Source organism: Salvelinus namaycush, chromosome 4 (genome assembly GCF_016432855.1).
Source record: "Salvelinus namaycush isolate Seneca chromosome 4, SaNama_1.0, whole genome shotgun sequence".
Classification (NCBI taxonomy): Eukaryota; Metazoa; Chordata; class Actinopteri; order Salmoniformes; family Salmonidae; genus Salvelinus; species Salvelinus namaycush.
This window is the reverse complement of record NC_052310.1, coordinates 34223788-34249870: the sequence shown is the minus strand read 5'-3', so window position 1 is coordinate 34249870 and position 26083 is coordinate 34223788. Positions and strand designations below refer to the sequence as shown.

General features: G+C 40.6%; 1 protein-coding gene across 2 annotated transcripts; it reads left to right on the top strand.

The window, feature by feature from the left end:
- The first annotated feature begins 4887 nt into the window (after window positions 1–4887).
- On the top strand, window positions 4888–25666 carry LOC120046462 (sphingosine-1-phosphate lyase 1-like). Of its 2 annotated transcripts, XM_038991719.1 has the most exons (14): window positions 4888–5012; window positions 9189–9354; window positions 10515–10582; window positions 18291–18438; window positions 19455–19534; window positions 19722–19850; window positions 19984–20072; window positions 20262–20370; window positions 20767–20865; window positions 21440–21586; window positions 21736–21974; window positions 22468–22614; window positions 22814–22934; window positions 23058–25666. In XM_038991719.1, exons 1-14 carry the CDS (start codon window positions 5001–5003, stop codon window positions 23208–23210), a joined length of 1707 nt encoding a protein of 568 aa, XP_038847647.1. In that variant the 5' UTR covers window positions 4888–5000; the 3' UTR covers window positions 23211–25666. The 2 variants fall into 2 exon arrangements, with proteins under 2 accessions (XP_038847647.1, XP_038847648.1); XM_038991720.1 differs by lacking the exons at window positions 4888–5012; window positions 10515–10582 and having other exon boundaries at window positions 9249–9354.
- The last annotated feature ends 417 nt before the right edge of the window (window positions 25667–26083 follow it).

Genomic DNA, 26083 nt, shown 5'->3' with positions numbered 1-26083 from the left:
CAGAGCTCTCAAAATGAGTGCCACTTCCTGCTTGAAATTTTCTCAGGTGCAATATCAGTTCTGTTTAACTGACAGACAAAATTCTTAGAGTTTTGGAAACTTCAGAGTGTTTTCTATCCTAATCTGACTATTATATGCATATTCTAGTTTCGGGGGCTGAGAAATAGGCAGTTTAAAATGGGTACGCATATTTTGCCAAATGTTAAAATTGCTCCCCCTAGTTAGAAGAAGGTGAAGAGAAGAGAAGAGAAGTGTATAGAAGAGGTGTATTTTTCTCAATTTTTTAAACCTAATTTTATTGCTTGCATGAGTTACTTGATGTGGAATAGATTCCATGTAGTCATGGCTTTATGTAGTACAGTGTTTTGAACATATACATCAAGTTTTGTTATGATTCGAATAACCGTGTCTGATTTACATGCATTTATGTGCCAGACTACACCCATGTAAATGTTTATTGGTCAATAGCTGCCATATTGTTGGAGAAGCCAGCCTTGAAAATGTTGCCTTGGTCCATAGATGCTATATATCAAGTTTCCTGCAGATCGGTCATTCGGTGCCAGAGGATTAGCGTTTTTAAGTGTTTTTCACATAATTAAAAATGGTGCAAACTCCATCATGGCAGACTTTATAGTCCTTTAGGCAAATATTTTTCATGCGAGGAGAGGGACCTATGTACCGAATTTCATGACTCCTGGTCACGCACGGTGAGGGGCATGAGCTTTCAAAGTTTGCATTTACAATTGCTTGTTATAGAACCACCATGTGGCTAATTGGCATGGCATTGCCTGAGAGGGTGTGGACTATGGGTATTTAACATCATGCCTAGTTACACCCTCCTAAACGTTACCATCTCAGAGGAATTTGCATGTTAATTTTCCGTGATTGAAGAACAGGAACAATAGTAAACATAGCTGCCAGCAGCAATGTTGGGGTTCAAGCTGTGGGCCCACTATGCCACCATCAGGACAAATTGGACACATTGCCCTAGGAGGAGCTACTTCTGTACTCCTTACCAAGTTTGCCAAATCAAAATTAAACAGATCATGCAATATGCATATTTTGGAAAACATGTTATAACGTTGACTGCTTTAAATATCTTCTTCTCCAGAACCGCTGGACATACAACATTTTCCAAGACTCTTGCTCAAGCAATATGGCCGCAACATGCAAATGGAATGATTTTTGCTGTCCAACAATGCCCCCATGCAGCCAAACTTAACCATATTTTACAGATTAGCTAGAGTCATATCCCTGAGCATGTGAGCCAAATGTAATCACTCTGAGTCATACAGATCAAGAGATATAAACATGTTCTCGAAATATGCTTGCGTATGTTGAGCCTTGACAGTGTTGGAACATGTGTACCAAGTTTGGTTACAATACAAATATCTGTGTCTGATTTATATGCATTAATGTACCAGACCATGCCCACATTAATGTTTATTGGTCAGTAGCAGCCATGTTGTTTGACATACTAGTCTGGAAGATATTGCATTGAGAGACCTTGATGCCATATGATGCCATATGTCAATGCTCATCCGGATTGGCCCAGTGGTTCCGGAGATGTCATTTAAAACCTCTACAGGATCGGTGGGTCCGGGACGTTTGAGCTAACATAGGCTAATGCGGTTAGCATGAGGTTGTAAGTAACAAGAACATTTCCCAGGACATAGACATATCTGATATTGGCAAAAAGCTTAAATTCTTGTTAATCTAACTGCACTGTCCAATTTACAGTAGCTATTGCAGTGAAATAATACCATGTTATTGTTTGAGGAGAGTGCACAGTTATGAACTTGAAAATGTATTAATTAACCAATTAGGCACATTTGGGCAGTCTTGATACAAAATTTTGAACAGAAATGCAATGGTTCATTAGATCAATCTAAAACGTTGCACATACACTGCTACCCTCTAGTGGCCAAAATATAAATTGTGCCTGGGCTGGAACAATACATTAGGGCCTTTCTCTTGCATTTCAAAGATGATGCAATCTAACTCTAAATTGCAGGAAAATCCATCATGGCAGACCTTATGAGTTCTTGAGGCAAATGTGTTCCTTGTGAGGACAGGGACCTATGTACCAAACTTCATGACTTTATATCACACAGGATGATGGGCATGAGCTTTCAAATTTTGCAGCTCTTGGATACTTGCAAGATAGTGTGATGGAGTCCTGACTGTTATTGAACTCAACCTGCAGGTGGCTAGTTGTAATTGAGTGGGTGTGTCTTGGTGGTGGCAAGGACACACCCAAGAAAATGCACACAACAAACCACACCTCCAAGCAAACTCACTTTTGGCTTCTGTCATGGCCACCAGCATTTCTTGAGGAGCAAGCCAAAAAACGAGGCCAAATCAACGGGTGCAGTTCCCAAATACAAAAGACAAAAGAACGGTTGTCTTTTTCTTTGTATTATCTTTTACCAGATCTAAGGTGTTATATTCTCCTACATTCCTTTCACATTTCCACAAACTTCAGTGTTTCCTTTCAAATGGTACCAATAATATGCATACCCTTGCTTCAGGGCCTGAGCTACAGGAGGTTAGATTTGGGTATGTCATTTTAAGGGGACAATTTAAAAAAAGGGTCCGATCCTTAAGAGGTTTTAAGGTGCATTACCACCACCAACTCGACTGGAGTGTGGACCTCAGTTCATCTTTCAATCACCCACGTGGGTATCTGCTCCTAAAAACTGTTGAGGAGATGGGAGAGGCAGGACAAGCCTGTAAGATCCTTCTACTATAAGGATTATTAACGTTAGGCTCCTTTAGTCCATTATTGGGTTAGGTAGAGGTTAGCCCAAGATGTACTCTTAAGGAGCCTACTGTTACTCCTTAATGTCCAAGCAACTTCTGTGGTATTTTCAGAGGCAGACTGGCGTGAATTGATTCTCAATTGTGATACGGTTCTAGAAACGTAAAGCCCTTTACTTTCATGTCACATCAAAATAATTTCACAAATGCAAAGTATGCACTTACTTCGTAGCGGTGTGTGGGTAAAATCCCCGGGGAAGCCATTCCAGGGGGAGAAAAGCCATATTACAACCTATGTGTTGTGATAATTGCATTGTTTGCTCTATAACCTGTTAGTTCAATGATATGCCTTGACACCATGATATATAGGCTTAAGGCTGAGACAATAAGAAGACACAGTGGCAGAATAAATTCAACCACAACCTTTGTTTCATCACAAAACCGGAGAGCAACAACTGTCTGGTGAAGTCCACAAAACATTTTGCATGTAATAAGCCCTTACATGACCTACAGCATGGTCAAGCAAGTTAATGTTTCCAACATTTTTAGACTACTAAACAACTATTGATTTATAACAATGGAGAGTTACCACAAGTCGCAAAGAAAACAAGAGCTGCCTCCACTAATCCAGCATCATTTCAACTTCAAAATGTTAACATAATCTAACCACCTATGCTTAGTCTGATACAATGACAACTAAAAAATGCCAAAAACGATTTAGTCCAATAAATGTCAGCTAAATATGATGTGGGTGTCCATGGTACTGATTTCTGTGTGTGTGTGTGTGTGTATGCACTTGTGTGCGTGCTTGCAAGTAGAAAAAACATGTTGACTCACCCTATTTGTGGAGAATCGCCAATGCCATCCTCTTTCATGTTGCCTAAACGGTTTATGACTCTGTCATACAGAACACGTTTTAAGTTTTTGTTGTCCTAGGCTACCTGGCTAAAATGCTTGCTCACTAGCATAACTTCCTCTTTCTTTCATGGGCAACGATGCACCAGGCCAGCTAGTTTACATTAGCCTACTATATCTAGCTACATGTTGAACTTCCTCTCTCTCAGGCAAGGGGCACAATGTATGAATTTATGGTAGGATCAGAATCGCCATTATAATCATTGGTCAGTAAGGAAAATTAAGTAAAACCCAAAGTCCAAATCCCTATCTTCATCCATGGCTAATTTAGGAAAGGGCCGATCTCAATGCTGATTGGCTATTATTTAAAAAAAAATGTTTATCAAGGGAGGCCAAATGATCGCTGGCTTCCCTTACATTCAATGCTATACTCTTTATGACCAGATGGCTTCTTCTTCTTCTTTGGACTTTATATGGTGGTTGGCAACCAACTTTAAGGTGCATTACCACCACCAACTCGACTGGACCTCAGTTCATCTTTCAATCACCCACGTGGGTATATGCTCCTAAAAACTGTTGACGAGCTGGGAGAGGCGGGACAAGCTTCACAAATAGAACCAAGCTCTATTTTAGTGCCTGGCTACGCATACGCGGGAGCTGTGTGGATGCAATGATTGAATAACATGTATGTGTACATTTATTTTGCAACGCTCGCGCACGGTGTGGTCAGCATGTTATGTGTAATGGGTTCCTGAGAGGTGCAGCAGTCTAAGGCACTGCATCTCAGTGCAAGAAGCGTCACTGCAGTCCCTGGTTCGTAGGGTGGCACACCCAAAGGGTGGCGCACAATTGGCCCAGCGTCGTCCGGGTTTGGCCTGGGTAGGCCATCATTGTAAATAAGAATTTGTTCTTAACTGACTTGCCTAGTTAAATAACGGTTAAATAAAAATTGTTAAATGTTTAATAGAAAAATAAAATGGAACTGGGTTATGATCAAGCGCTATGTAGACGTAAACACATTGGTAGACATATTTTCATAATGCATTGTAGTCAACGGCAAGTGATAACTCAGCAAAATGTGTCTGCCAATTTTCTCTGTAATGAAACAAAATATTTAAGAAAACGGTTTTAGTGATCAACTACAACCACAGAAGGAGTGAAAATGAGCCTACATATACCAATTGGTGAACTTCCCCTTTAAGACGGGACACGGTTGCTTGCTTGCTTGTCGCTTCCTGCATTTAGGTTACGATTGTCTGTGATATAGTGCCATGTTAATCAGCTCCTCGACCACAAAGCACACTATACAAAGATATTGCAGTGACTTTCGCTATCACTAAAAAGTGAAGACAACCAATTGCTGAAGGCTTGCCTTGACACTAACTATGGACTATTGGGTAAGTAAATAATACACCCAGATGCATTTTCTTTCTCTAAGTAGCCTACATGGTATTGAATAAATGTACAATTAACGTTAGCTTGAGCCATGTTGCTACCTCCGTGTGTCAAAAAGAATACGAGCAGTAGGTCTACCTGACAAATTATTTACATTATAATCATGATGTTTACAGTATTGCTGCAACCTATAGCCTGGTAAAGTGTCTAGAACCGTGGAGTGAGAGAAGTTTGTCTACACAATCATATTGCTTGCCCTGGAGCGCTACAATGTTGCCATTGCTCGCGCATTGTTACAGTGACTATAGCACGTTTTTATTGACTTACTAGTTGAATAACACCCCCGGCATTTATCATTATTTTGAGATCGAACCTATTTCAAGTGTGAGGATCATTTTCTTTAGGGTAGGGTTTTATTTTGTATATATTCAGAGAGAATAATGTGGCATAACAGCAAATATAAATGAATCTGATATGGAAACATCAAGCATCATCAAAGACATAATTTTTTTCCCCATGCAGATTTCTTCCAGAGGTGTTGATTCTTGTGAACAACATTTTGTCTTAACTGCCTCAACAACCATTCATGCTTGTAGGCATAGCCTTCTAGTTGTAGGTTGGATTTGATTTTATAACCCCTGCGTTTGCAGTATAATGTAGGGTGTTATTACATTTTTTTCAAGTGAATAATTGGCCAAATACATTATAGAAATGGGGCAAAATTGTCAGAAAATTCTGTGTTCTTATTATGGAGTATAGCCATCACTAATGCTGTAGCTTGACAGGTTTTGATTCTGCATAATCAAATTCATAGTACAATGTGGAATGTTATGCATGTTACTGATTTATAAAGGATATTTGCTTAAGTATTGCACACGCTCAGATGTTGGTATTTGACATTATTATTTGTATATGGTCTAATTTCCATAAGATACAGACCTAAGAATTCATAGAATGTGTTTGCCAAACCAGTGTTGATACTCATGTCATTAAAATCATTGGGTGGACCGCATAAGTCCAAACAGTCCCATATTTTCGGGATGGAAAAACGCTTCCAGTGTAAACTTAAACGACTAAAACCAAATAAAAAGTATGTAGTAAAGATAATGGGCATCTATATGTTTTTATAATATCATTTTTGAGAACTAACAATCACCAAATAAAAGCTAGACAGTCGTGGAGAAAACCATTCCAAAAACAATTAATTTAGGAGTATTAATTTTATTATGTTTGAGCAAAAAAGCACAGCATTAGCCTTGACAAAATGCATTGATTTGCAGGAAATTGGCTTAAAAATGTCTCTACACCGCCAAGATGGGGGCCTCTAAAAATATCTCTTAAGTTCAGCTGTGCTTACGGGCCAACCGCAGACATTTCCGCGCCCACCACCTAAGCCTCTTTTTGATCCAGAAAAAACTCTTGAGTGTGTGTTATCACACCATTTTCCCCTTGATGTCTTCCATAGCCGTAGCCTCCTCCTCACACCCAGCACATTCCCAGGAGAAATATGACCTCCCCTTGGAGACAACAAAGGTCTCCTTACAGAATACTGCTGGCCTGGGAAACCAGGGGCATGGGCGTTTACGCAACAATAGGGAGAACAAAATAGGCGTGAAGGCCGGGCTACAGCACTGCATTGCTCTCCTAATACAAAGATGGCCGGAACAAATGTTTTGTAACAGGCAAAGTAGGTTATTTGAAAAATGTCAGAAAGAAATGTGTTGGATAACTTGGAGCATGTACACTGAGTGTACAAAACATTAGGAACGCCTTCCTAATATTGAGTTGCACCCCCTTTTGCCCTCAGAAAAGCCTAAATTCATCGGGGCATGGAATCTAAATGGTGTCAAGCGTTCCACTGGGATGCTGACCCATGTTGACTCCAATGCTTCCCACAGTTGTGTCAAGTTGGCTGGATGTCCTGTGGGTGGTGGACCATTCTTGATTCAGATCGGAAACTGTTGAGCATGAAAAACCCTAACACCTATTACCATACCCCGTTCAAAGGCACTTAAATCTTTTGTCTTGCCCATTCACCCTCTGAATGGCACACATACTCCAATCCATATCTCAATTGTCTCAAGGCTTAAAAGTCCTTCTTTAACCTGTCTCCCCTTCATCTACACTGATAGAAGTGGATTTAACAAGTGACATCAATCAGGGATCATAGCTTTCACCTGGATTCACAAGTCTATGTCAAGGAAAGAGCAGGTTTTCCTAATGTTTCGTACACTCAGTATATGTGGTGAATGGTTCATGTACCTGTTGCATCAGGACTTGCCTTTTGCCCTGACGCATGATGACAAAATGTAATCTCTCCAGTTTAGGGAAGATGAAAACTGAGATTTGGCACTGGATGCTCAGCTCTGTTGTTTGTGCTACAGAAGCACTGAACTCAAAGGGCACTACAGCTTTTGCATACATATTTCAGAGTCCTGAGTCCTGACAAAATGTTTTTTTCTACACTATTTAAGATGGACAGTGAAGCCTAATCTTATGACAAGGCATTCAGATAAGGTGCCCATCTGAAACGTGGCTGGTCACATGGTATGGTTCTTTCGTTTCTCCCGACTCTGTCTAACCTTGGCAAACCTGTCGTAGAGCATGTTACACAGACAAGTAGACGGAGCAACTGTCGTCAGGGGGTGTATTGTCATTGTCATCCTTATGCAAAGACACAAAGGCTCCGTCTGTAAAATGTCAGTACTCTTTATTGCGTAAACCTTTTGTTTATGTCATACTGTTGCTATTTTGTTTGCTGTGACTTTACTAGACCTGGAATGATGTGCTTCCACTTAAGCAATTAGTCATTCAGTCAATTAAAAGCCTACGTTTCAAACAAAGTAACTCAGTGTTTGCATTGCAAACAAATACTCTGAGTTTAGCATGGTTAGTTTGCATGACGTCATGGGAATGCATCACCAGTACCTTATATATCCCCACCAAAGCATTATGTGATGTTAGTTTCAGTGGTAATGAATAGTGGTTATGTAAGTTCACGGTCCTATGGACCTTAAGCTTTTCTCTAGATGATTACGTGAACCTTTATGGATACAATCTTTTATTGTTATCAAGCAGACAAGCATAGTGTTGTGAAAACCAGCGATCTTAGGGATAATAGTGAAGAGAGAATCGATGTGCTCATTTTTACTGCTTCATAAAATGAGTGACATTAATTAAGCCTATTTCCGGTTTAAAAATTGGCTTAATTTGTCAAATGCAAATATGATATGAGCAGTTAGTCAATAGTCCACACCTAAAACAGTGTGTTTCTTTTACATACTGTACTTTGTATTTGGAATACATTAGTGACACTTCTATCAATGTTCACAGATAGCGATGAGCTTTTGAGTCAATTGATAACGAACTTTTGCAGTCGCATGTTATTGCACTTTCTCTGTACTATAATTTGTTTGGAGAGTAAAGGTTTCTCCTATCCATTGGCTACAGATGTTATGTCTAATGGTTGATAGGGGCAGAGTTTAGTCCGCAGACTCCTATTCCTCCATCTCACCTGGTCCTGGTTCAGGCAAATTAGCTATCTGTCAGTCCTAGTCACGTTCTCTCTCTCTCTGACCAAGTTTCACAACTGCAATTGTGTCACGATTCCACATAGCAATTGAAATCTAACCATAAGTAGACTTGTTATTGCTTGTTGGGCATTGTATTCCCACTTTCAAAAAAATATTTAGTTGACAGATGGTGTGTGTGGAACTGTATATGATGGAAAGTGTGATGAACATGTCAATTGATGACAAGGTAGGCAAATCGCATTCTATCTTGTGTTTTGTGACTTTTCCATTACAATTTTGTGCATGGGATGTGAAGCTGCTATGAGTACTCATGTGAATAATTGACTATGATGTGCGGGGACAGTCAGTGTCTCTGATGTCCATGTTGGGACATGTTTCTGTCTAGTACTATTTTGATCATATAAGGGGAAAATATTCAACCCAAAGCAAGACACTGTAGGATGAAAGCTTTACTTTTGAATGATCTTTAAAACAAAGTCTATTTTTAGCCATGACCATATTTTCTTTTTCTCAGCAGTTTTATGTATATGCATGTATAGTCCTTGGAATCATCCATAAAATCCTTACACGTTGCATAGCAGTGCGGATGGATCTACAATTGTTAGGCCGTTGTTAATTTGCAATGTAATCTCTCTATGTTTCTAGAGTGCCTTGGAGGTGTACAAGGAGATGCTGTTGCTCTACCTGGAGGAAGGCAGGCGGCTTGTGAACACCAACTGTGAGGCGCTGGAACCATGGCAGATCATTGGAGCCACTCTCATATCTACCTTAGGAGCAGTCTGGGTCAAAGGCTTCCTGTTTCAGCAAGAAAGTATGTTTTCAGATTCAGTAATGAGGCATGTGTTTATTATATGCATGGATAAAAAGTGATGAGTGGGTGTTTTTGTGTTCTACATTATGGAGAGTGTTTTTTGGTTTAATCAGACATGCTGCTTCATGATTCTTTACCAGTCTGAGTAAGTGTGCACTTGTTCACTTCCTCTCATGGATTTAAAAGGACTGGTGTAATAATATGGTATAGTAGAAACGTAGAGAATTTAGACGCAGGGAAAGGTGTCAGCATTAAAACACCCAGAGTTGGAATTGAAGTATGGCCGGGATTGACATTAAGGTCTGAAAGGCACAGGACTATTTTTGGGTTGCCTGAAGATTATGGCTACTTGTTTGAAGTACACACAGGGGAGGAATAAGAAAAACCAGACTTTCCTTTTTGGTTGTTATCAGTAAAAATCCACTGCTCAATGGGAGCAGGCTCAACTTGTACAACTGCTCAGATCACTTGTCCAGGGCAATAGAGCAACCCTTAATGTCAATCCCCAACCTCAGAGCAGGCTCAACTTGCACAACTGCACTTATCACTTGTCCAGGGCAATAGAGCAACCCTTAATGTCAATCCCTGTATGGCCTCGAATACTTATTCCTGATACAATTGTGAGCATAGATCAGCTGACAAAACAATCTCTGTGATCAGTTAAATGACTTTATGGAGAGTTTGTTTTGGTTTAATCAGACGTGTGCTGGCCAGCAATTTTAAATACATTTGAACTTTAGTTGCTATTTTCCTTCTTGCTCCATACTTCAGTTTGGCTCTCTTTGTACAGTACATGTGTTTTACAGCTATTACAAGTGACATAGCCATGTCAGACATGTTAGTGTTCCCACTGATGTTTTGTGCGTTTTCTAGAATTGCACAGATTAGTGATATTCATATTCCAAATAAGGGGAAATTCCGATTCGTTTTTTGTTGTTGTTGATGGCATTAACTGGCTGTACACATAATCTCATTTGGCAGGATTGTTGGCAAGAAATGGTGTTCCAGTATTAGCTTGTGGGCCAGCTGTTGGCCTTTTTGATGTGTCTGCCATCTCCAATCAGCTGTTTGTGTCCCCATTTGAATTCAGCTTGTGGTTTTCTCCCGTGCTCATCTAGCATTCTTTCAACACAATCGTCTCTTTCTTTGTTGCTTAATAGCCCTGACATCCCGAATCAAGAAGCAGTGCTTTCGACTCATCAGAAAAATACCCTTTGTTGGCGCGGCAGTAAGTTTCAAGCGGTTATTTTGTTCCTCTATTCTACAGATGTGCTCATACTCTTCCTTGTCTAGTGTGGGATGAGTCACTCACTAATGACTGAGTGTCGGCATGAGTGCGAGGGGGGTGAGACCTTTGACACAGTTTACATCATGGACTTGTGATAATGCTGGGTTACTGTTGGTCATTACTGTCTAACCTAACGGAATGACTAAACTGTATTTGGATTCAACTGAAGAGTGTGAATAGGCTACACTTTAATCAGATGGGTATATTTACATAACTCATTTTGCATAGCTTATTTTAAATGCTCTCTTGCCACAAATACTAGCCCAGATCTTCCTGGTATGCTATCACCCAGTGTTGTAGTACTCGAGACCACCTTTTGAGTGTCTCGGTCTTGTGTCGGATACATTTGTACTAGGTCTTGACTCTGTCTCGGGCAGTGAGGACTATTTCTTCCCAAGACCAGCGGTGTAAAAAAAACTCTGAATTATCAGATTCCATTCAGTAAGCGCATAAATGCGTGTAGTCTGTCATTGTAAATAAGAATTTGTTCTTAACTGACTTGCCTAGTTAAATAAAGGTTAAAGAAAAATAATAATAAAGAAAAACTGCTTTGCCAGGTCAAATGTATTCACTCCTTTCTTGAAACATTAATGCCTGCAGTCTTTATATCTATTATAGACATGTTTGCTCAGTGGCGAACCTATTGTACCTAGACCTTCAGTGTGTGAAAGGTTTGTGATGCTGAAAGGACAGCAATGGTAATACCAGCGCACTCCTGTAGGTGAGTGCACACAAAGGGCCATTGGCGTAGTGGAGGGTATGCAGGTATACGCCGTATACCCACTTTTTTTATGGGCATTGCGTATACTCCCAACACAGTCTCACATTCAATTCGCGCATATATGTACAAAATGTATTTCAGCAGATTTCGTGCGTTTTTGTGCATTTTTGGGGTGGTTCAATTCGTTTGAAAATACACAAATTTCTGTGCTACTTAATTCGTGCGAAAATACACGAATTTCTGTGCTACTTAATTCGTGCGAAAAGACACGAATTTAACCAGTAGGCGACACACAAGCCGTTGCAACAACCATGTAGACGCGATAATTTGTATTTCATTTTTGTTCTTCTTAATGGCTAATTCAACGTCATGAATATACAGAAATGTTGTCTTTGTTTAACCATGTTTTAAAATGTGTCGTTGTATGCCTATATGTACTGTTTTAGACTTGCTGAACAGAATTTTTGAGAAAAGACGCACATTTAAGTGCGACTTAATTCGTGGGAAATATTGTTTTATTAATGCCAATGCTGTTTTCTGTGCTTGATTTCGCTTAATACTTTGGATACTGGTGCACTTGTAATCAGAACGCCTTTTTGTCATGTAGGCAACCATACACGATTTTCTTCATAACCCATTTCATATTTCGTGGAGCCTAAATTACACCATTTTCTTCATAATGCATGTATTACATGTTAATGTAAAATAATGAATTATGTTGGCTTACACTTATGGCCTTTCCAAGGCCTTTCCATACCTTAAGGGAACATTTTAGCACTCGCCATATGGTTAGTGAGAAACGCCACATTGCAAATATAAGGTCCCTTACTAGACGTCCTGCAACGTTTCTAAAATTCGTGGACGGCGTCGGGCCGTGCGCGGGGGAAAGATCTTTCAGGAAGTCATCAAACTAAATCTCTCGGACGTTCGGTTTCCGTTTTATAAAAATAACACATTTTGGTCATTTTTCCGCAGTCTCGGAAATTCCCACCAGAGGGAAAATAAATAATATTGCAAATGCACAAGCACATTGCAAATGCATGTGGCCTTTTCTCCTAAACGGAAAATATTTCGAAGACGTAATGGACAGTTGGCCCCGAACAAGATGGCGTCGAGGCCTCAACGCTTTTTGAGTTATGGGATTGGGATTAAAGGTCAAAAACGCAAAGTAGGGTGCTAATTTGACCGCTTCACGTCAAAGTACATAAGCATACGGTGTCAGGAAAAAAAGAACCAGCCATTTATCTATCGTAATTTAAGAGAAATCGTACATTGACAAATTGGTCATGTTCACAAAAAGGAGTTAAAAAAATAAATAATTACAGATCCAGTTGCAGTGTAATCAGACGAACATTTTTTAAGTGGGTCTCGAAGCTCTGCCAGAATTCTGTGATTTTATGTGATTTTATGAAATAACACACACTCATTTAACCCTCTGTAAATAAGTCAGTTCTTAACATAAAGACTTAAAACTCAATATTATATAAGAGCCTACCCCAAGGAGGATATGTGTTCACTTTCAGCTTCCTATGTCAACCGGAAGTACCTTCAAATGGTGCCATAGGGTCAGTTTCGAAGGGTTAAAAAGGTCAGATCTGCCTCCCGGGTGGCGCAGTGGTCTAGGGCACTGCATCGCAGTGCTAGCTGCGCCACCAGAGTCTCTGGGTTCGCGCCCAGGCTCTGCCGCAGCCGGCCGCGACCGGGAGGTCCGTTGGCCTAGCGTCGTCCGGGTTAGGGAGGGTTTGGCCGGTAGGGATATCCTTGTCTCATTGTGCTCCAGCGACTCCTGTGGCGGGCCGGGGGCAGTGCGCGCTAGCCAAGGGGGCCATGTGCACGGTGTTTCCTCCGACACATTGGTGCGGCTGGCTTCCGGGTTGGAGGTGCGCTGTGTTAAGAAGCAGTGCGGCTTGGTTGGGTTGTGCTTCGGAGGACGCGTGGCTTTCGACCTTCGTCTCTCCTGAGCCCATACGGGAGTTGTAGCGATGAGACAAGATAGTAATTACTAGCGATTGGATACCACGAAGAAAAGGGGATAAAAGGATGGAGTGAAAAAGTACGGTGCTTAAAGACACACAAAGCCTGCAATGGCATTGCCATTATCTCCAGGCCGTGCCGAGTTCAACGAGATGCCCCGCTTGACCGTAGCTAGCTCGGTCTGAGTGCAGCGACAGGGACAAGAAGAAGGACCCAAATGACCCTTTGACCTCAATTTCATATTTTTTGTTGCTTTTGGGAGACAGAGAGAGAACCGTTAAGGTTAGAAGCACAATTTGACCTCAGGAACGTTCCTAAGGTCCTCCCAATCTGTGCAAGCCTAACATTGACCGTGTGGCTTTAACCCTTAATAGTTAAAAGAAGGTGTTTACATCAAACAGTTTACAATGACATGTCTCCCCATAGGAATACATTGCCTGCTCCCCTAAATTCAACCTGAAGCCTATGTGGGTTAATAATGCCTTATAAACCTGTCTTCGATGACAATCCATCAGGCCACTATGAGGTCTACCTGTGTCAATTCTAAGCTTCCTGGAGCAACCGGAAGTGGTTAAATCACCCTAAAAGTGTTTGCCATACCCAACCTGCAGTTTGAGAGAAATAGTGCATTCAACCCTATGTAAATCAGTGAGTTCTTAACGTATAGACTTAACTCAGGATTCTGTAAAAGCCCACTCCAATGAGGATATGTATTTACTTTCAGCTTCCTGTGCCAACCGGAAGTGCCATAATTGGTGTCAAAAGGGCTGTTTCGAAGGGTTAAAAAAGTCAAATCTTTCCAAAACTTAATATATGTGAATAGGCAACCCTCATGAACTGTAAATCAGTCATTCATCCCATCAGATTTCAAGGAAAAATTTACACACCCACACAGAAAGGATGGAGTGACACACTGAGGGGCTTAGAGGCAGACAGTGCCTGCAATAGTTACTTTTGTTTGAACTTTTAAAGAACCGTCAGACCTAGAGTTCGGAAACTTTACAAACCTGTTCTAGAGCTCAGGTCGATTAAGCACGGTGAGTTATGTGGCTCTAGAAGGTTCTCGGACCGATAAAAAGCCTCGGTGCATTTGCATTGACTTCAATTCATTTTGAGCATTACAAAATGGTGACATTTAGAAAAGTCCCAGAGTTGCAAGACTAGGTGCATTGAAACCGGCTCGGCCCATAGAGACGGACCCCGACATTTCTGTCCGATAGCTCATTCAAGGACCCCGTAGCAAGGCATGGAAAAAAGTGGAATTTCAGCACCAATTAAGGTTTTGTTCGGGCACCGAATGACCTATCGAGCCGAAACTTGGGATTCGAGGTCGCCTCACATAGGGCTAAACATAATGTGAAAACTGGACCCGCAGCTAGAACATAACTACGTATTATTTGTTTTATTATGGTTTAAATGGAAGGCGCTGTGAATTTTGGGCCTGCTCTGAAATATGTGATAGTTGGCTTCTAAACGAGTTGGAAAAAGTGAGTTTGGAGTCAGATGGTATCAGTTTGGTGTCTGAAAATATCTAATTGGCTGATGGACAGTGACTTGCTAGTTGACTTTAGTGCATTTGCAATATGTTTCAACAGTGAAAAACCACCAAAATAGCATTCTGAAATCACCACTAAAAATGACATCACCATAGCCGTGCCGAGTTCAACGAGATGCCCCGCTTGACCGTAGCTTGCTCGGTCTGAGCGCAGCGACAGTGACAAGAAGATGACCCTTGACCTACATTTCAAGTCTTTTGCTTTTGGGAGACAGAGAGAGAACTGTTAAGGTTTAGAAGCACAATTTGACCTCAGGAACGTTCCTAAGGTCTCTGTGCAAGCCTAACATTGACCGTGTGGCATTAACCCTTAACAGTTAAAAGAAGGTGTTTACCTCACCCCATAGGAACACATTGCCTGCACCCCTAAATTCAACCTGAAGCCTATGTGGGTTATGAATGTCTTATGAACCTGTCTTCAATGACAATCCATCAAGCCACTATGAGGTCTACCTGTGTTGATTCTAAGCTTCATGGAGCAACCGGAAGTGATAAAATCACCCTAAAAGTGTTTTGCCATACCCAACCAGCAGTTTGTGATATATAGTGCATTCAACCCTGTGTAAATCAGTCAGTTCTTAACGTATAGACTTAACTCAGGATTCTGTAAAAGCATACCCCGATCAGGATATGTATTTACTTATAGCTTCCTGTGCCAACCGGAAGTGCCTTAAAATGGGGTCATAGGTGCTGTTTCGAAGGTTTAAAAAAGTCAGATCTTTCCAAAACTTTAAATGTGTGAATCGGTCAACCCTCATGAACTGTAAATCAGTAATTTCGCTAAACAGATGTCAAAGAAAAGCTCTCACACACACACACACACACACACACAGCAAGGATGGAGTGAAAAAGTATGGTGCTTAAAGACACACAGAGCCTTAAATGCTTTTAGGGGGGATCCAGACTTCCATACCCGCTCTGGGAGCGCTATACTACCGCCCCAAATCAATGGGTGCTGGCCTGAGTGATTTATGGAGGTTTTCAAAAAATATTCTGTTTTTTCTTTTCGAGTCAATGGCCTGAGTGATTTATGGAGGTTTTCAAAAAATATTCTAAGTCCAAACTTTTCATGCACCTGGTATTTTTTTGGGGTTACCAGGCGTCATTTTTCAAAACGGTTGAAATTGCTTTTAGGGGGCATCCAGAGTGTCACATGACCGGATGAGGTAACTATTTTTGTTGTTTTTGTTTTGCTGCTCGACACAGGTCGACGCAGGTATTGCACTTGATTTATCGTTATCGTAACCGTAGGTGCAGCCAAGTGGAAATACGAAAGCTTTCTAGCTATTTCGCACTGACGGTAATTTGAACACAAGAACGTTTCTAGTGAAAAGGTGCTTACACTCAGAGCCATGTATTTACACTCAGCCACCCTAGCCTTATTACGGGTTAACGTTTTGGTAATTTTGGTTGGCCAACAAAATGTAAGACTACAATGACTGCATACGTTTCCCCAAATGTTATACGAAAAAAAAAAGTTTTGTTATTGATGGACAATGGCAAGGCTGCCATTGTATTTTGTTACATTCTGTTCAATAAAAATGGTTTACACGTTTATTTTTTAAGAAATACATGGAACTACAACCGAATAAAACACCATTAACCATCATGCATTGCTTACATTCATTCTATCCTGAAAAGTCTGTTCAGAAAAATCGAAAACAGTACATATAGGCATAAAACCACAATGTTTTAATAGGGATTAAATAAAGACAATATATATATAACCTCTTATGGTTAAAAAAAGACAAAATATCTATATATTCATAACGTAAAATAAATAAATACAGGCGATCGCGTCTATGGTTGTTGCAACGGCTTGTGTGTCGCCTACTGGTTAAATTCGTGTCTTTTCGCACGAATTAAGTAGCACAGAAATTCGTGTATTTTCAAACGAATTGAACCACCCCAAAAATGCACAAAAACGCACGAAATCTGCTGAAATACATTTTGTACATATATGCGCGAATTGAATGTGAGGCTGGGCTGATACTCCTTAATCCCCACTGATACGTATCAAAGTGGTGTAGTGGAGGTATATGACTTATCAATTATGTAGTACAATAGAGAAATCATGTACAAAGTAGCCTACACAATCGCACAGCAAGTGAAATATATTCACATGTGTGCCGCACGCAGCCTTGTTTCAGCAGAATATAATATGTAGGCAGGCAGAGCGCACAGCTCTCAACTGGTTTTGGCATGGAGCAGCTCACAGAAGAATGATACTGGTAGCCGGTAGGGTAGGTAGGAAAAACGTTTCAACTTATGATATCTACCAGTAAATGTTAACTAAGGCAACAATGGGTATGCAAACCAGGTATTGAAAAAGTTTGGTCAGAAGTCTTGGTTAGTGGGCTATTTGTGTTGCGCAATTCAGTCATCATGACCTGTTTGCATCAGGGGTGTAGGCTTGAGCAAAAAAAAAGAATACATTATTATTTTCCCAGTCCTCGAAAAATAGTCTCCTGATGTGGTTTAAGAATTGTTGTGGACGTCACATAAAAAAGGTGGGATTTTGAGAGTGGAACTCGGAAAGAAATAAAGGAAAACTAATTTGTAAAAAAAACTGGAAAACACACAGGGTGCCGTCCTTCGCTGGCAGTGCGTTTGGGATTTTTTTGTGTACAATTTGAGTATACCCACTTCTCCAGGCACCACTACACCACTGCATAGGGCCGATGGAAAGACAGCAGTCACACACAGCATGATGTTAAATGATAAGCTGTCCATTCACTCGGACATAATAAGCCAGTAGGTCCCAATCATAAAAATACAAAAACACAACATTTAGGCTAAGCGTTTCCTAATCTAAATGTGCAACTATTACTTCGCATTGCAATTTTTTTTTTCATGTTTAGCACACAGTGACCTAAAGTTTAAATGCAACAATGTTTCACACAAGTTAATTTCAAAGATATGGCTAACGGCAAGCGAGCTCCAATAAAAAAACACAGGGATGTCCTTGTCCTTCAACGTATATTTTTTTTCACCATTCTGAATGTCTTAAGAATCCTTATGTTCTTCTGAATTTTGAACACAGAAATATTGGACATTTTTAGACTCTTATGGTGGTGATTTGACAATTACAATCACCCCTTGCCCCACTCCCGGTCTTGACTCTGTCTCGCCTACCCCTCCAGTCTTGACTCAGACTTGATTTACACCGATCTTGGTCTCGAACACAACACTGCTATCACCTCTACTTTCACAAAATCAACTAGCCAGTTTTGATTGCTTTCATTGATTTTTCAGTATTTTAGATAAGTTGTCAACACCAGAGTGTTGTAGCCTAGACATTCTCAACGCCATAATGGGTCACTGCTTCTAGGAAATGGTTTGTGTTGTCTGAGCAGTGATGTGTGTAATGTGACTGACTCAGTGTGTCTTTGTGACAGATCCAGACCCAGCTGAACAAGGCCCTGGATGACATGTCTGTCAGTCTTTGCGCACTGAAGGAGGGCATGAACTATACCAAACAGCTGCCGGAACAAGGGCTAACACAAGCTGAAGTTCTAGACAGGATCAGCGAGTACGAAACACTGAGTAAGTGGCTGAGAGTTGTCCCAGGGCATGTTCTGGAGTGCTTTGTTTCTTTGTAGCTAAATGGGGCCGATGACCTACAGTGCCCTACTGCCCTAATATGTTTTGTATTGACTAGATCCTAGAAAATGAAACATAATCTATGCTTCCATCCAATTGGTGACAGATTTTCATGCAATAATTCAAAAATCTTTTCCCACCAGAGATGTGTTTCCATCAAATTCCCTGTTTGCAGATAAAAGGCTGTGCGTGATGACATAGTGCGCTTAAAAATACCTTTTGCGGTTATATTCCCATGTACCAATTCAATTTTTTTTAAATTGATGTTAAATGGGTGTCCATTGCATTTTCAACTCCACTGATGGTTTTCTCACAATTGTTGCGTAATATAGCAAGTGTGCCCATTCTGGTATTGGCACGTGTGCTCACGCTGTTGGCTAGAGCGCACATATAGCCTAAATGATCGCATTATTATGTCTGTAGCCTAATAAACTGCATGCTTTCCCAACGAGTGGTAGTGGGAGGACTACACAACATGTCATAATGTGAATCCAAATTTACTTCGATATGATGGTTATTATATCAATATATGCGCATAAAAGCATTTTCCCCTACATTTTTTCGCATAATGCATTTTACAGACACAAAAAGATCCCACCTTGTCTATAGCGTATTTTGTTTTGTCAACATTTTTCAGGCCTGTCATTACATATATTTTTTTTATACAACATCTACTTTACTCGCATAAAAAGGTTGGATGGAAACCTGGTTAATTAATAAGTTGCTTTGGCAAGTTCTAGACTGCTTTTTTTTCTTCTTCTGTGGAGCCATAATGCAATTTAATGACAATATTATGGAGCCAATAACCTACAGTGCCTTTTTTGTATTGACTACTTTTATCCTAGAATATGTGACAAATGTGTGCCAGGGTGTTTTTAGCCTTTTTAAAATTTGTAGTTGATGTGGAGTTACAGTATATAGTTGTTTGCTGAGGCATTGCTGTTGTCTGCTCTTCATAGATGAAGTGGATTGGGAGAAAGGACGAGTGTCAGGTGCAGTGTACTGGGGAGATCAGACACTTACCAAACTTTTGGTGAAGGTATGTCTAGTCCACAAATCAACCGTTTTTGTCTTGTTAAACTTCTGTGCGTAGTATTCGGAGTAATACGTTTTCCCGAAATACGTGGAATTTAGAGCTCATACTACAGTCAGAATATGCCTTGTTGTTTGTATGACAAATCCCATATCTTACTGATTCCCTTTGATATTCTTCCTTTTGTCGCTAGGTGTATGGAGACTTTGCATGGAGCAACCCACTTCACCCAGACATCTTTCCTGGTGTGAGGAAGATGGAGGCAGAGGTTGTAAGAATGACGTGTACCCTCTTCAACGGTGGGCCCAACACTTGTGGCACAGTGAGTTTACCTTCAGTACTCCCACAAGACTCCCTGACCCAGGGCTTGGGAAATGTTCTACTTGAGAGAATAATCAAAACCTATGCACTGGCACATTCTGAACACTGATTGTTCCCGTTTCTGCTTTGTTCAGGTCACCTCTGGAGGAACTGAAAGCATATTGATGGCATGCAAGGCGTACAGAGACATGGCCTATGAGCGCGGTGTGAAACATCCTGAAATGTAAGTTCACTGTGAAAATGTAGCCCCAGATTCTTTTTCTTTAAACTGGCACACCAGATGATCTCAGGACAAGCTTGATTTGCATTGTTGTGATGTTGTCTGTCTCATAAATGGTAATATCACCTGTGAAATACATTTTATATAGTACTGGGAATAATTTGTGTTTTATTTCCTCCCCTAATTTTGCAGCATTGCACCAGTCAGTGTCCATGCAGCCTTTGACAAAGCAGCAAACTACTTTGGAATGAAGCTTGTTCACATCCCCCTGGACAAAAATACAATGAAAGTGGATGTTAAGGTGTGAATATTTATTACTTCCTGTACAAATGGTTATTCTAAAGAATAAATTCAGTCAGTGCTCAACATGCGCTGAAAAGGTCAGAGTAAATGTACGTTTGTTGGTGTACAAATTCCCAATTGAACTGTAGCCTAGACCCCAGCCTACTCTAGGTAATGAGAATATGGTGTGATGTATGGCACTTCCGTTACTGACTGGGGATCACATCCTCAGTTTGGACTGTTCAAGATGAACATTTCAGACATGACCGCAGTAGTTACAAAAAACATGGTGGCAACAACTAGAATTACTCGTTCTCAGTGAGTGTAGATGAGACTTATCATCACCATAATAATTTGTCTTAAAGCAATATTGTGACACCTTCAACTCCTTATAACTCCAACTTGTTTTGTGTAGGCGATGAGGAGAGCTATCAGCAAGAACACAGCCATGCTTGTATGTTCCGCACCCCAGTTCCCGCATGGAATCATTGATCCTATTGAGGAAGTAGGAAAGGTAAATTGTCTCCTTGTTATGTACTTGTAAAAGTACATAGTAAATAAGTTTTTTTTTTTTTTTGTGGTAATACTTTAAGGCCCAGTGTCCTGTGTTTTTATATATATTTTCACACTAGGAGGTTGGAATAATACTGTGAAATTGTGAAAATAATGACAAGGGCTTTTTAGTGTAGAGGCTGTTTTGAAAAGGCCGCCTGAAATTTCAGCCTATTTTTGTGGGATGGAGTTTTGTGGCCTTCCATGGCGACATCCCCATATGGTAAATTAGTTAGAGTTCCCAACCTCTCTGCAATAACAGCAAAATTACTGCTTGAGAAATTACTCTTTGCTAAAAAATATAAATATATTTTAGATTTTTTTGTTGTTGAAAACAATCACAGTAAGGTACTTAATGTTACCCAGAAATTATTTGATATTGAACCAAAAATGTCTGCATTGAATCTTTAACATGAAGTTGCTTGTATACCTGTGTACTGTAGTAACACTGTAATTACTACCATCACAAACAACATTGTTGTAGCATAGTACTTTTACATAATATTACCTAATCGATCCCACATGGTGTTTTTCAGCTGGCTTTAAAGTACAACCTCCCTCTGCATGTGGATGCTTGTTTGGGAGGGTTTCTCATCGTGTTCATGGCCAAAGCCAATTACCCACTGGCTCCCTTTGACTTCAGGGTAAAGGGTGTGACCAGTATATCTGCAGACACACACAAGGTAAGAGGGTGTGGATCCCAGGCTGTCTTACCAAACATTTTCTCCCTCTTGATTTTCGATCATGAGATGCTCATTGTTCCATAGACTTGTCGTTTAACCAGTTATGGTGTTGACTAAGAATTGTTTTTTGATTTACCTCTACTCTCCAGTATGGCTACGCCCCCAAAGGTTCATCAGTGATCCTGTATAGTGACAAGAAGTACAGGCACTACCAGTACTTTGTGGCTCCAGACTGGCAAGGGGGCATCTATGCTTCACCATCAGTGGCAGGATCTCGGCCAGGCGGTATCATCGCAGCGTGCTGGGCTACCATGATGCACATGGGAGAGGATGGCTACATAAAGGCCACCAAGAAGATAATTGACACTGCACGTACCATCAAGACAGAGTAAGAGACCCATCTTTTACTGTAGTCTTTATCGGCAGAACCTTGATTTCTGGCTTTCTCACTGAACAAGATTTGGATGTATGGTAAAGCGAGACTATTATAGGTATAATCCGAAACATTATTGTAGTTTTTCTCATAAAGATATTAACATTTTATTAATTTTGCAGACGCTCTAATCCAGAGTGATTTACAGGAGCAATTAGGGTTAATTGCCTTGCACAAGGGCACATTGACAGATTTCCCCCCCCCCCCCCCCCCCCCCCCCACCTAGTCGGGCAGGGATTCGAACTAGGGACCTTTCAGTTGCTGGCCCAACCCTCTTAACTGCTAGGCTACCTGTAATGATTCTCTTTCTGTTTCTAAACCATCTGTCAACCTATATATAAAATGTTGTTAAATTTGACTGTTTATAAGAGCTCTTGGCAAGCACATTGTGATCTCACTATTTTTTGGATGAAATAAATATGTTTTGTGTTTGTTTATTTCCGGACAGAATCCGTAAGATAAATGGGGTGTTTGTGTTTGGAGACCCTGAAGTGTCCGTGGTGGCAATAGGCTCTGACGTCTTCGACATTTTTCGTTTATCCAACGCACTGACTTCAAAGGGTTGGAATCTCAACACGCTACAATATCCATCCAGGTATGTTTTCCTCACCTTTTTCTCATCTTTGAAATTCAGTCATACTTAGTGATAATGTATACATTTCATAGAATATTGACTATGCACTTTATTTTGAAGTAATACCAGCAAGCAAAGACCCCCAGGCATGATATCACCATGTAGAATTTTTTTTAAAGTACTTTTGTGTTTTTAAACAAAATTCTTTGTCCCATCACAGCATCCATATCTGTTGTACTGTACTGCACACACATGAAGGTGTGGCCAAACAGTTCATCAGTGACATCAAAGAGCAGGTGGCTCTCATTTTGAAAAACCCCAATGAGAAGACCACTGGAATGGTGATTGTTAATGCTGACTCCGTTACCTGGAATACACTACACAGCAGTGCACCATATTATTCCATTCATTTTATGTCATATAAATTGGATAAATGGCTCTACCTTCATTTGTTCATGTTCTAGGGAGCAATCTATGGCATGGCCCAGTCCATCCCTGACAGATCCATGGTGACCGAGATCTCCCGAGGCTTCTTGGACTGCCTCTACAGCACAGAGGAGCCCAAGTCGTCTCAGCCTCAGAAGACCCATATGAATGGCAACGGCAAGGCCCACTGAGTCAGGAGTAGGCTGGCTGTGGCCTGGACACACACCTGGGTCATGTTCATTAGGGAACATAATGGTAAGCGTTGTAAAACGTTTTGCAACGGAAAATGAAAAGGAGCGTTTACTGGATAAGCTCAAGTCCATTTTCTTCAGGTCAGTGACTAATGAACACGGCCCTGGGTACCAGCCTGCCTCACCTCTGGTCCACCCACTACATCACTCAACATTTGCCTTATCCTGCCCACCTTTTATCTATCTACTCACCTTTTTTCAGATATGTTCTGAAGCACAAGCCATTGTTTTTAGCTATCATGAGGAGAATTCTTCAAATATGTAGAAAGTGAAAGCACCTATTGTAAAAAATATATAGAATAGTTGCTCAAACCATTGAGGGGTTTTGGTCTGGTTGTATTAATTGTCCCCCACGATGAAATCAGGGATGGGACTATTGATCTGTCTCTGTCCATTAGTACATTCATACGTTAGTCACACGCGATATCTCAGACAGCACTGGCCCGATTTTGACGAAACTTGTGTGAATGATGCGTCTACCGTGATAAAAAACACTTAATGCTACTCTTCTGACACCGAATGAGCGATCTGCATGAAACTTAATATGTGACATCATTGAACAAAGGTCTCTCAGCGCAATATTTTACAGACTAGTAGCTAAAACATGGCCACTATTGAGTCTAGCTAACCCACACAATATTTTGATGAAACTTGGGGGAATTATGTCTTTTAGAAAAGTTTGTGGTCATACGCACATCCTTAAAAACGTAGGTGCTGGGCTAATAAATAATATGTGTAAAGAACAGGAAAGCCTGCACACTGTTAAAGCTCTCAAACAGACTGAGTGCTCGCTCACATCGCAAAATATACACATTTCACCTCCCATGACCATTGCACACATGACGCATGGTGGGTGTGGAAACAATTCAATTCACTTTTGCGCATAGTCAATCATATAATTAATCGCAGAGGTACTCATAGTCATAAAGGATTACATGCATACAAATTAAAACGTAGGCAACAGTGAAAAGATTACGTTGGAAACTGTTGGAATACCCAACCATATGACCATTACGCGCAGGTCGTGCGGTGGCCGTAGATATAATTACAATGACCTATTTCAAAAACAACTTGCCTACCTCTAATAATTTGATATCATTGAGATGGTCACATGTAGTAGTTACAGAAAATCAAATGTATACATATGTACAAAATGACCAAGTGGAGACCTGGATGGCAAGACAAATTGAACGTTAACATATTCATGTAAGAAATGGTCTGCTATCAAACTCTTGGTTCAAACCTTTAGGAGACATGGTGGACAAACGGTGAATCCAATACAATTCTCTTCTCAGTAATAGATTATCAATATCTCCCCCGCTCCTAGTAGCCTTAACATGTTCGATACCAATGTATCCCAGAGATCTGATGTTGTGACGAGCCTCCATGAAATGCACAGCCACAGGGTTTCTCTGATCAAGAGACCTAATATTACTCCTGTAAAAATACACTTTATCAGGTATACCACATTTGTAGAACACGTAATGATACCCTTCATCTCAATGGCCTTGTCTGTGATTGGGTAATTGAACATTGTGCATTTGTAAACCTGGTTTAAGCATTCATGACATTACCCTGAAGAAGGCAGTGATGCCAAAACATTGGTGTTTTTTTTAGGGAGTGTGAGACTTTGTTTTGATAGTGACGAGCCTCCGTGAAATGTGCAGCCACGGGGTTTCTCTGATCAAGGGTCCTGATATTACTCCTGTGTTCTGCTGTCCTTGTTTTCAGAGATCGTTTTGTTTTTCCTACATAGCATAGACCACAAATACACTTAATCAGGTATACCACATTAGTAGAACAGGTAATGATACCCTTAATCTTAATGGGGTGATTGAAAATTGTGCATTTGTTAGTGAAATTACAGTGGATACATCGGCCACATATTTAATTACCATCCAGCACATTGTCTAGGAAAGTACTACGTGACACACGGTGGAAGATCAGACCTCACCACCATTTGGCTGATTTTTGGAGGCGCATCTGAAGACTACCCGGGAGGGTTCTTTTCCAGTTGTGGGTCAGTGCTCAACATGTGGATTTTTTTATTTAAAAAAATATATATATTGTTGAACTGTTTGTCAAGTGGGGAATATTGAAGGAAGAATTGGACTCGTTAGTCGGGGGCGGGATGGTTTGGGAGTGAGTGTCATCCTGGGTCATATTTTTGTAACGGTACCATGCAGCATGCAGCCATTCCTCTGGGTTACCTTGCTGTCTGAAGTGCTCATCCAGACCGTGTGCTTGTTTGTCATAATCACTCTGTGTACTACAGATCCTGTGTATGCGACTGTACAGCATTGCGAAAGTATTCACCCCCCGTGGCATTTTTCCTATTTGTTGCCTTACAACCTGGAATTTAAAAAATTCTGGGGGGGGGTGTTTGTATAATTTGATTTAAACAACATGCCTACCATTTTGAAGATGCAAAATATTTTTTCTTGTGAAACAAACAAGAAATAAGACAAACTGAAATCTTTAGCGTGCATAACTATTCCCCCCCCCCCCCCCCCCCCCAAAGTCAATACTTTGTAGAGCCACCTTTTGCAGCAATTACAGCTGCAAGTCTCTTGGGGTATGTCTCTATTAGCTTGGCACATCTAGCTGCTGGGATTTTTGCCCATTCTTCAAGGCATAACTTTTTCATTTCACTTCACCAATTTTGACTATTTTGTATATGTCCATTATATGAAATCCAAATAAAAAATCCACTTAAATTACAGGTTGTAATGCAACAAAATAGGAAAAACGCCAAGGGGGGTGAACACTTTTGCAAGGCACTGTATTGGCTGATAGGGAGGCTCTTAAGGGTG

Coding starts and splice junctions, on each gene's coding strand:
- LOC120046462 (XM_038991719.1), top strand. Junction 20,073..20,261: donor GGTGTGAAACATCCTGAAAT/GTAAGTTCACTG, acceptor CTAATTTTGCAG/CATTGCACCAGTCAGTGTCC. Junction 21,975..22,467: donor GCACGTACCATCAAGACAGA/GTAAGAGACCCA, acceptor ATTTCCGGACAG/AATCCGTAAGATAAATGGGG.